At 42.3% G+C, this 12,273-nt stretch overlaps 1 protein-coding gene across 4 annotated transcripts in view; it reads left to right on the top strand.

Moving 5' to 3' along the window:
- TP53BP2 (tumor protein p53 binding protein 2) overlaps positions 1-12,273 on the top strand; it is a 104,389-nt gene that overhangs the window by 35,764 nt on the left and 56,352 nt on the right. For 2 of the 4 annotated variants that reach the window (XM_010852840.1, XM_010852841.1), the window contains exon 1: positions 7-141. The exons of 1 other annotated variant lie outside the window; for it this stretch is intronic. In XM_010852840.1, the coding sequence (XP_010851142.1) occupies positions 115-141 (27 nt within the window). In that variant the 5' untranslated portion in view covers positions 7-114. Of the gene's footprint in view, positions 1-6; positions 142-10,632; positions 11,420-12,273 lie in introns of those variants that run through there. One more of the 4 variants, XM_010852844.1, reaches the window with a different exon arrangement.

Below are 12,273 nucleotides of genomic sequence, written 5' to 3'. Positions count from 1 at the left end.
GGTCCGCCGCCTTCGGGCGGCCTCCCTCTGCGCTCCCCTCCCCCGCACCGTGCGACCCCCACACTCCGGGGTGCCTCCGCTTGGCTCCGGGCCGTCATCTCGCCACCAGCTTCGATGCGGTTCGGGTCCAAAATGATGCCGGTAAGCGGACGGGCGGTAGGGGCCGGGACCGGAAGTGTGCGGGGTCGCGGGCAGGGGTCTGGTGCCCGCCTTCGTGCGGGTCCTGAGCAGAGCCCGGGGATGGCGGCGGCGGGGGGCTGAGTCCGCGTCGCGGGTGGTCCGTGCATAGCTCACCTCCCGCGAGCGGCTCCATCCTCCCCACCCCAAGCTCCCGCGTGCGGGAACGGGGAGACCCTCACCGAGGGTAGGGGTCCCAGCAACTGCTCCCGAGCCGGTGCGGCAGCCACTCTAAACTTTTCTTTTTCTGTCTGGCTGGGTCCTGACTTTTTTTTGCAGTTCCTGAAGGTCAAGAACAAGGGAACCGGGAATCTTATTTGCTTTGTCTTAAAAAAAACAAGAAACAACTTCAAGTTGGCATGAAATACACGTACCGAAAAGCGTACCTTTTGTTTTTAGTTGAATTTCGATCTTGATATCGGTGATGGCCAACTCTTTTTATCTGGAAACTGATTTTAATAAATGAAGCCTTAAAGTTTTTGATAGCAGTAAAAACGCATTTGCCTGGCTCCCACCGTTTCCACAGCTTGTTTAGCGAGCCCTCGGAGAAGGTTGCTGAGTTCTTTATAGACTCCGTAGGCTTTCGACGTGTCCACCAGGCCACACAGGTGAACAACAGGTTTGAGACGTTTGAAATGCCCTTTTTCTTCAACGGTCGCAGAAGCTGGAGGGGTGCAGTGGCTTATGCAGATTTCAGTAGCGTGTTTCCTCGAGGAAATTGTATGTACTTTACACTTCTGCCACTGAAGCAGGATTATCTTGCAGTCGAGCGATGTTTTCTTATGGCTTCATTTGTGGAAACAAAGAAATCACTTTTCTTTTACTTTTATAGAGTCTGTGGAATGAGTGAGGACAAATTTTGTGTATATGCAGTCACAGATGCAGAATACACTATCTTCTGGCCCCTTAGCTTGTGTTGTGGGAGGGTTTCTTAAACTTTCACATACTGGACACATTTGATTGATTGGTTTTGATAATTCAGTTTAGATGGTTTGGGATATTTTGTCCTGCCAGGATTCAGAGAATTTGAAAGTGTTAATAGCATTATGTGTCCTTTTTTAGTTTGATACCTGGTTATGAAGTTAGGTTTGTGATGTGAATGACCAATATTTAAAATATGGAGAAGGGTGAGGGATTTTGTCATTAAAATGTTTTATTCCTTGTATTTACATTTCTTTGCCTAAAAATAACTTTCACAGTTTGTGGTTTTTTTCCTTAAAAATAGGAGCAAGACAAGTGTTTGTTGTTGCGGTATGATTTCTTTCTTAAAGATCAGTTGTATGTTAAGGTATTCTTTGGCCATTATTAATGATGATGAAAGTTTTCCTTCTTACATACCAGATCATCACAATGTATAGAAAGTTACATAGCTCTTTAGGCTTTTGCCTTTCCTAACGTCAGTAGAATCTTTTTAAAAAAGATTTATTTTTCTTAGACTGTGCCGGGTCTTCCTTGCCGCCCGTGGACTTCGTCTAGTTGCCGGGAGCGAGGGCCACTCTTCGTTGTGGTGCGTGGGCTTCTCATTGCAGTGACTTCTCTTGTTGTGGGCACAGGCCCCAGAGTGCTGCCTCAGTAGCTGTGGCACACGGACTTTGCTGCTCCTTGGCATGTGGGATCTTCCTGGACCGGGGATCAAACCCGTGGCCCCTGAATGGCAGGCAGATTCTTAACCATTGGACCACCAAGGAAACCCTGTCAGTAGAATCTAACAGGACTCATGATGTGGTGGCATGTGCAGTATTTGCTCAGCTCCTACCTTTGTGACCATAGCCTTTTTTCTTTCTTAGTGTTTTGTTTCACCATCTGTAAAATGGGGGTTTTAGTAGTAACCTAGCTTTAGGATGTTTGTGAGGATTAGAGTTATTGTTTATGAAACAGTTAGTGCCTCCTTGCCTCTCTCGGGATAGTTGCTAGATAAGAACTTCTCTTGAATTTGTAACATTGGTTAGGTTAAACTGGAGATTCTTATACTTGCGACACATAAAAAATATGAAAAAAAATTTCATTTATTAACCTCTTGTTATATCTTTATCCTGTAATAGTTTGGATATTTGAAAATAAGACTGTTTTCTTAAATATATCTCTTCTCTTTAGCTTTTAATATGGATTTTTATTCCATCATCAAGTGAGGTTTTAAATTTATTACTTTGAAAAACTAACCAATTTATCAAAAAAAAGCACTTTGCTTAATAGGGAAAAATGGATAGTCTCAGAATGTAGACAATTACCTTGATATGCTTTCTTGTTGAGGTGAGATGTTCATAACATAACAATGACAGTTTTAACCATTTTAAAATGTACAGTTCTGTGACATTAAGAATACATTTTTAAAATTGCTTTTACAGGAATGCTGGAGATAACAACTTGCTATTTAGACTGCATTATATTAAAGTTGTGCAAATAAATTATGTTCATGTGTTTTCTCAACAAATGGTAGAGAATCAAGTGAATTTCTTTCATGTGGGACATGAAGTGATAATTGGATCCCAAATCAGAAGGGGATGATGCATTTTAGTAGGCTAACTAAAAATAAGTAGGCAAGTGCTGAGAATCACAGTAGAGATAATGATAGGGTACTGCAGAAAAGGGTGTAATAATTACACTCATTTTGAGATACCTGCCATAGTTGGTATGTCTGGTTCTGTGATATTTCCACAACTTGGTGAGGAGAAACTGATTACTCCTTCCTACTTGACACTGTATCTTTTTCTTCATTAAAGAAACGTTATTTGTAGTTTGGCAGTATGGCTGTTTAATGAGGCATTCTCATGTTGTATTTATCAACTAAAGGGAAATCGTCATTAAAAGCAACATTTCTCAGCTGTTTAAAATTATATCAGATATCTTTTTTCATTACTTTTCATTTTGTGAAGTGTTGTATTCAAACAAGAATATTTTTATGAAAGAGCTTGCTGCTGCTGCTGCCAAGTTGCTTCAGTCGTGTCCGACTCTGTGCAACCCCAGAGACGGCAGCCCACCAGGCTCCCCCGTCCCTGGGATTCTCCAGGCAAGAACACTGGAGTGGGTATGAAAGAGCTTAGCTAACTCTAAAAGCATTCCCTGTTCTTTTTAGATACAGTTTGATAACAATTTCTGTTTGTACCTGCTGCTCAAAGGTAAATGAAAAAAACCTGCTCACAAAACCACACAGTGTTCCACAGTGCCGTGTGGAAGGCCAGAGGACTTGAATTTGCCTGTCTCAGTGGTTGATGTCATATATGTGGCATTTATATTCAGCTGTGATAGAAAATGAACTGTATCTGTGCTGTCCAGTGTGGTAGCCACCAGCCACCCGCAGCTACTGCACTTAAAATGGGACTAATGAGACCAAGGAATTGAATTTAAAAAAAAAATCTAATTATATCTAAATAGCCACATATGCCTGATGGTCACTGACTGTATCGACAGGGCAGTTGGTTTGATGAAGGGGCACAAAGGAGCATTTTACATTTGAATCCCATATTTGCAGCTTCACATTTACGTTAATACTTTAAATGAAATTGTAATGGGTCGTTTATCCCTAATGACTTGGAGAATGGGTTTTCCGATTATTTAATTTAGTGTTCTGTTTAAATGAATTTCACCACAAAACCCTAATATGGATAATATTTTGGAGAAAATAATAGCTTATTTTAAAGAGCTCAGTTGAACTAATCATGATTTATTTTTAGGTTTATGGCATTTTATCTTTCAGTGCTACAGAGGTATCATAATTACGCCTAGCAATTTCATTATGCTGTGAAATATCATCTGATTATTGGAACTTATAATTTTGAAAGTCTGGGACCAAAAAAATGGGATATTGCAGTAGCTCCTTTAGAAGTCTCATTCTTGGTCAATCAGATTTATGTATTTCTAAAGGCAGCTTAGTCAGCTCCCCAGCCTGAGAGCTTAACTTCTGCTGAAATACTTGTATTATTTTCATGTTTTAAAGTATTATTTGTATTATATACTGGTTTTATTTGCACATACTTTCCCAAACTGAAATTGTGTTTTGAAATGACAAACCTTTCAAGTTGTAGCTTCGGAACATTGTATTATTATGATTATACCATGTTCTGAAAGAATTCCTTTTTGTTGTTGAGAAGTAATGCAGTCCATTAGCTTAGGTTTTATTTCAGAATAAAGTTTAAGGTAGGTTCTCTATAGAACTATAATTCTCAAAGGCTGTTAAACAAATCATCTATTTAAAAGAAAATGTGCAAAGTATCTCACATTTCCTGTGCTGTAGTGAAATTTGTTTCTTGTGACTTATGCTACACTAATTAAAAGCCGAAAAGTATTTTAACAATTTCTGTATTTTTACCTGTTTGAGAGAAACTGGATTTAGACTTTATAAAGAACTGTAGCACAATCATACACCTGCTTATATTGTAAAAATTAACTTAGAATTTATCTGAGAGGGACACAGAGGGTCATTTATTTATACACTGCTTCTAGGAAGAACTGTTTTCTCTCTCTCTCTACGTTCCCTGTCCCCCAGCAGCAGACGGTAAAAACAAGAAAACAAAACCTCTCTTTTCTGGAGCTTTTAAGGAACACTGTAGACCTTTATCTCTTGGTAATCTACCGTAGTATGTGAGACTTCTTAAAAAGTCTTTCTAAAGTGAACCTAACACTGAGCCATTCTTGCAGCTCATGTAAGGTCCAGCCTCTTTCTAGTTCAAATAGGGTAACAGCGTACCAATACATGTTGATATGATTTCCATCATGTACCATAAACCTCTGAATCAACCTGAATATTCATTGGAAGGACTGATGGTGAAGCTCCAATACTTTGACCACCTGATGTGAAGCGCCGACTCATTGGAAAAGACCCTGATGCTGGGAAAGATTGAGGGCAGGAGAAGGGGACAACAGAGGATGAGTTGGTTGGATGGCATCATCGACTCAATGGACATGAGTTTGAGCAAGCTCCGAGAGATAGTGAAGGTCAGGGAAGCCTGGCATGCTGCAGTCCGTGGGGTCGCAGAGTTAGACATGACTGAGCGATTAAACAACAACCCTGTAAACCTCTCACCAGCCTTTTCTACTTACAAGTACTGCAAAGAACATGAAGAGTGGGATAGAAGAATTCAGGAATCCAGAGTGTTCTTTTCGGCTCATGCCATTTTTTTCAAGTCAAACATTATTTAAATATTTCTCTTTTTTCATGATACTGAAGCAGGTACTGAACAGAACATTTTCTTTTAATCAGATGTCATTGAGAAAAGCAAAAACAGATGACAGACCTTGTGAGAGGTATACTTAGGCTGGAGTGGTAGGTGTGACAGTAAAATTTTTCATCTTGTTGGGGAGAGCTGAGAAGTCTTAGTCATTAGGAGAGCCTTCAGGAGCACTGAACATTAAGGACGCAGTGATTCTTAAAACATTCTGCATACTCTCTTATCAGAGGAAAACTCTCTTATCAAAGAAATGCAAATTCCCAACATAGTTAGAGCCTGTGTAGGAAAAGTAGCTTCACAGACTCTGCGACTGTGGCCATTTTTAGCTTTTTTCTGCTTAATATTTATCCAAACACAAATGATTCATTTGGTTAACGGAACCAGATTTTTCATTGAAAATTTTCACGGGACCAATAAATACTGAATTTTCCCTTTTGAAATGCGTACTTCAGTGGTTGTTCTAGAAACAGATTTGTGACTTAGTACTATTTATTTAAATTTCCAACATTTCAACCAGAAATCCTTAAGACACAAGTTTAGAAAAGTAATAGAGAATCATAAGGAGTAAACTATTGTAAAATATTGCTTTAAACTACTAGTGGTAATAATAAGAAATGATCCAGACAGTGTGTTAATCTTCCGTAGTGGAAAGAATAATTTCTCTGTCAACTGGTATGGTTGAAAGCCCCATGCTTTTATTTTCCACCCAGGGTGGAGAGGGAGCTTCTGCTGGAACCCCTTGTGTGCCCAACACCTGCCCCTCTGTTGGGCTGCTCATCTCAGATAATCCGGTTTTGACCCTGTGAAGCAAGGCTTCCCCCTTCTCATGTAACAAAGAATTTGAAGCCCATAGGGTTTTGGTAATTTACCCTGGGTCACTTGGCAGAAATGAGATGAGAACCAGGTCCACCTGTGAAGAAATGCTCTAGAATGTTTCTGTATACTTACCAAGACAGTAGTCATGGTATTCTTTTGGCTAATGACAACTTCAAATACTGGTTTATAGAGCATAACTCCAATTATTTTTGACTTTAAGGAAAACAGAGATATCTTCCCATATGTAAATCCACACTGGGTGATAAATTTGGTAAATGGTTCTCTTATCAAGTTTCGACTGATGTGGAGCTGACTTCACCCTGTGCAAAGGAAATGGCTCAGTGACTATTATTTTTTTCTACCTTTAATGCTTCTATAGAGATCTCGGCTCTTTCGCATCATCTGGGAAAGAGAAGGGGTGTAATGATTCCTTTTTTCTTCTTCTTCTTTCTTTGATACAATTGCCTTTTGTCTGAGGGGTATTGGATAATCTTGCTTTTGATGGTATGTTTAAACAGGGTGTGAACGTTGTGAGGTAGGAGAGTAAGGGTCAGAGTGGAATGGGTGGTTAAGAGCCACGGAGGGCAGGGAACTAGAGAGTCTGCTGTGAGGTTGCCGTCTTTATTGTGCAGTCTTTTCCAGGGGCTTGAGAGGTGAATCTGTGACTTGGAGGAATGCCCACTGCTGGCAGAATCTCCAGATGAGGACAAAGTGACAGCATCTCCCCTTGCTGCCCCAGGGTGGTGTGTATAGTGAGGAAGAGTGATTCCATTTAATCAGATGAATTTATTGGAAATAAACTGGAGACTGGTATGGAATGAAATCATATTAAATCAGTGATCTTCCTTCTTCCTTATTAACCTGCTGATTGTTTTTGGATGGCCTTTTGGGGACAACATCTGTTCAATAAGTGTGCAGTGAACACCCACTATATTCCAGGCACTGTTCTCAGTGCCATGGATACAGGAAAGAAGATGACAGTTTTCAAGGAGCGTACCTCTCCTGAAGCTTAGTGGGAGGCTTGGAGCGGAGAGGATATGGAAAGTAGAAACAAAAGAGTTATGTAGGATTTAAACAGCATGTGACTAGGACGGCTGCTGTAGATTGGTGGTCAGGGAAGTGACATCTTGGCTGAGACCTGTGCAGATCTGTGGGAGGAGCAAAAGGCTATGACAAACCTAGACAGCATATTAAAAAGCAGAGACATTACTTTGCTGACAGAGGTCCATATAGTCAAAGCTATGATTTTTCCAGTAGTCATGTATGGATGTGAGAGTTGGACCATAATGAAGGCTGAGTGCCAAAGAATTGATGCTTTTGAACTGTGGTGTTGGAGAGGACTCTCCAGAGTCCCTTGAACTGCAGGGAGATCAAATGAGTCAATCCTAAAGGAAATCAACCCTGAGTATTCATTGGAAGGACTGATGCTGGAGCTGAAGTTCCAGTATTTTGGCCACCTGATGCGAACTGACTCATTGGAAAAGACCCTGAGGCTGGGAAAGATTGAGGGCAGGAGGAGAAGGGGATGACAGCGGCTGAGATGGGTGGATGATATCATTGACTCAATGGACATGATTTTGAGCAAATCCCAAGAGATAGTGATAGGGAAGCCTGGCGTGCTGCAGTCCATGGGGTTGCAGAGTCGGACATGACTTAGTGACTGAACAACAACAACATATCAAGTAGGCAGAATTCCCAGGGGATGGTGCAAAGGCCTGGAGGAAGCAAGGGGGACTATGAGGCCGGAGCTTAGTGGTTGGGAGCGAGTGACTGGAGTGGAGGTAGAGAAGTGCAGCCTGTAGGCTTTCCTGGGCGGGGCGAAGAGTTTAGTTGCCAGGGGAAGGGATGTGACAGCCCCTGGAAAAGTTCTAAGGAGTAAAAGTGACATAAATGGAGAGATTAGAAAAGATGCCTCCATTGCTGTGTGAGAACAGATTGTGGAGGTGCCACAGCCAAAGAACTGGGAAATATGGGGGGAGCCTGACAGCCCTTGTGGTAGGAAGACAATGGAAAACCACCAAAGATGGATAAAAGCTTTATCATATACTGTGAGGGCCCAGCAGTTAGTGTGAACTCGCTGTGAACTCAGTCCATGCAGTGTGTGACTTGCTCTAGGCGTTCAGAAGCCCCAGGGATGAGAGAAGGGTTGATCTTACCCCAGGGTTGGGCATAAGATCAGGACAGGGATGGGCAGGGTTACTCCATGTCCACAAGCTCCTCCTGTGAGACTCAAGAGAAACCAGACTTGTTACATCCTTAAAGAGCTCTGCAGAGCTTTAGAGAAAGCCTGTCGCCGTGCGTGGAGATCAGTCCCTTGCGGATGCCTTAACCCTACAAGTATTTTACAACAACTGTGCCTTCCACCCCATGATCATCTACTTTGAAAGCTTCAAGTGCTTTCACCTACAAGTTCCTTCACCTTTTTTTTTTTTTTAATCAATGGTAATCTTCATTTTATTGACAAAGATACAAAACAGCCAATGACCTAGGAAATTGAAATCAGAGCTGACTTAAATTCTAGAAAAAGTCTCTTCCTGCCAGTGTTTTTCTGTATCACAGCAATATCTAGTTGCTAACTGCTAGCTATTGATAATTTGTGACGTGTAGGTTATTACTGGACTTCCCTGGTGGCTCTGATAGTTAAGAATCTGCCTGAAATAGGGAGACCTGGGTTCGATTGCTGTGTTGGGAGGATCCCCTGGAAGAGGGCATGACAACCCACTCCAGTATTCTTGCCTGGAGAATCCCCATGGACAGAGGAGCCTGGTGGGCTACAGTCCATGGAGTCACAAAGAGTCAGAGATGACTGAGCGACTAAGCACAGCACAGGTTATTATTATTATTATTATTTTCTTGTAATTTGTTGATCTGGAAAAGGGGACTATTTTGGGTACTAATTTTATTTTAAAGTTAAATAGGATCTTTCTCTGGTAGGTGTTGATCGCTGCTTTCGGTCACTAAGAGACCTGGATGTTATCCTGCATTCCATCCGTTCTTCCATTTTCTCCCATGATGGTTTCATCACTATGTCCCGGACTCCTCCTCTCTAGCCCCTGGTGCTCTTCTTCTGTGTTACCCCTCTCCTGCCTGGAAGGGGTGATCCTCTCCTTATTTATACCTTTACTGTCCTTCACCCCGTCAGTCCATCTCCACACTACTTCCATGGTGATCTGAGATAGTGTCTGTTGCTCCCCCTGTCCAGAATTCTTCAAGACTGACTTGTATTACCTATAGCATACCAACATAATCTCCTTAGCTAGATCCAAAGTTTCCTTATCATCTGGCCCAGTGGATTTCAGCCTTTTTTGTGTCCAAATACACTTGTAGAATATTTCGCCTCTCAGTGGGGAAGGGAAGTGATCGAAAGACTCAAAACATGAAGCAACTCAGCCCTTCACACCCAGCGCCCGCTGCGGAGGGAAAGTAAGTGGTGTGTGTGCCTCGTGCCTGGCAGAAGGGCAGCCCCCTTCACCCTGCTCAGCCGGCCTGCCTTCAGGATTGCAGGGCAGTTGGGGAAGAAGATCTGCTCACCGCCTCCTTCATGCTCCCAAGGGACGCTGTGTTAGGACTCTGTGGGGCTTGATGATCTGTTTTCCTCTAGCTGGCAGTGAGTTGCACCTTCTTGTATATTGACGTCCATCACCTGCTCTGCGCCGTCTGACTGGGCCTTAATTGTCAGTGTGAAATAAGTCGTGTATGTCCCGAGTTTCTGCGTCACAGCTGTGACTCAGGGGTTGAGAGGTGACCTGTTCCTTCTGTCTGACCTCCCACCTTCCTGGTTTCAGCAGTTCCGGGGCTGCGTGACGATAGCACGCCGGGTTTCCTCTCACTGCTGTGCCTTTACATGTGCCATTTTTCTGCCTGGACAGCCCTCTTCTTGTCTGACTCATCCTACCCTTTTCGGTTCAGTAGTATTCCTTGAGAGGGGTGGTTTTTTTTTCCTGTTCTCACTGGACGTCATCTGAACCTCCACCAGGAAGTTCTCCGGTTGTGTCACGTGTTTGCGGGGCCCTGTGGGGCTTTGTGCTCTGTGTGCGGCTTGAGGGTGTGACCCATCCTCTAGTCTGTGTTTCTAACACTGAGCATAGTGTTTGACACACAGTGGCATTTAATAAATGTAGTTTGGGTGAATGAAAGTTCTTATTTTTAAGTTTCCTTGGGGAGGGTAGTGCTTGCCCGTTTAAATATATGTCCATTGTTGGGAGAAGTTTCACAGAGGTGAAATCTTTGAACATAGAGGACCACTTCCATAGCAGACTGCCAGATAGAAAGGAAAGAACTAGAAATCATGGATTGGTTGTGCTCAGGCGATCATGCATGGATCTTAAAAATACGGTGCTTACAGGGAGCTCTACTCTAGGGAACTTTTCCCATGGGTCTGTAATGACCTATATGCAAAAAGAATCTCAAAATGAGTGGATATGTGTATATGTATCAGATTCACTTTGCTGTACACCTGAAACTAATACAATTGGGAAATCAACTATACTCCAGTAAAAATTGTTTAAAAATACAATGCTTAGTGAATAAAAGCAACAGATAGAGTGAAGTCTATGATGGCGCCTTTGTGTAAAATTAGACATGCTCCTAAGACAGCAGTGCTCAGCCTAGAAGAAAGTATACCAGCCAACATGAAGCTTATACAGAAGGGTTGAGGTAGGGATGGAGAATTAACTAGTCAAGTATATTTATTTAGTTCTTTTATTTTGTTGTTTGTTTATGGCAGACACTGAAAGCAGAGTAGCTTCAAGTGAGCGACTTTGATAGATATTTTGGAATTTGAAATCTTGCCTAAATCAGGCTTCTGGCATAGTTGAAAAGGAGAGAAAAGATTTCTTAGGTTATCCTAAAGTAAGCAGAATGCTTTGTTTTCTTCCCTTGAGACGTGGTCTGGCTCTGAGAAAACTCACTTTGCAGTTACACCGCGAGGTCACGTATAAGTGCTTCTTATGCCTGATGACGTGAACACACTGTTCACATCTGTTTCCTGTTCACATTCCCATCTTCCGGGGAACTTTGAGTCTCTGAGCCACAGTATCGGTTCAGTTGAACAATCACATATTCAGATTTGCTGTGTGTCAGACAGATACTGAGATTGTGTTTTTCGGGAGAGGAGAAAAACTGGGAGGAAGCATTTGAGGGCCAGAACTTCTGTACCAAAGGAATTTATAGACCAGTAAGACAGATAAGACCGGGATCCGGACAACTGTGATGTGAACAGTCGTCTGAGAAGCAGAGAGAAAGCGTCCTCCTGGCTCGAGGTGCGTGTCTGTGGGAGGGACAGGGCTGGAGGCAATTTTATGGTTTTGAATTATTCCAGAAAGCTTTTCGAGATTTCTCATTTGGTGATTTGAGGCTGTGACTGTGGAGCAGATAACTTCTATGTTTTAAGTCTTTATATTTCTTGTAATTGATTGGAAGTTCCTTGAAATTAAAAATAGGCAAAGATAAAATACCACTGTATATGAATCTGATTTTTTTTTTTTTTTAATTTAAGTATAGTTGATGTACAGGTAAGTTACAGGTTTAAAAGTCTGTGAAGTTTTGATTGTCACAGGGTTAACCATTGACATTTTAAGTTAATATACACTATACAGGTTAATATGCACTGCTGTTATCTATTGGTAAAAGAACTAATGCTGTAGTTCATTTACCCAGAAATTTAGTTTCATGTTACATCTCTGCTTATAAGCCCCAATGCAGTGGTTCTCAAACTTCAGTGGGATTGCTGGGCCATACCTCAAGGTTTTCTGATTCAGGAGGTCTAGGTGGGGGCCTGAGACTTTCTGTTTCTGGCAAGTTCCCAGCGATGCTGATACTGTTGGTCTGGGGACCATGCTTTGAGAACTACTCTGGTGATGTCCCTTATTCTTCAGCCTGTGTCCCTTATACTTGACCTCAAGGCCCTTTATCAGCTGTTTACCTGTCCATCCTTGTTCATATGTGCCTATATTCCTGATACACTGGCCTTCTTAGTGGTCACGGCACAGACCAAGCCTGTTCCCATCTCAGGGTTGTTGCCTGGAATGTCTTCCCTGGATGTTTCAAGAGGCCGGCTCCTTCCGCCTCAGTTCAGCTGCTCCTCTCTCAACCGTGATTAGCCATGTCCTGCCAT

This window comes from Bison bison, unplaced genomic scaffold (genome assembly GCF_000754665.1).
Source record: "Bison bison bison isolate TAMUID 2011002044 unplaced genomic scaffold, Bison_UMD1.0 scf7180017864317, whole genome shotgun sequence".
Taxonomy (NCBI): domain Eukaryota; kingdom Metazoa; phylum Chordata; class Mammalia; order Artiodactyla; family Bovidae; genus Bison; species Bison bison.
This window is presented reverse-complemented; position numbering and strand designations above follow the sequence as displayed.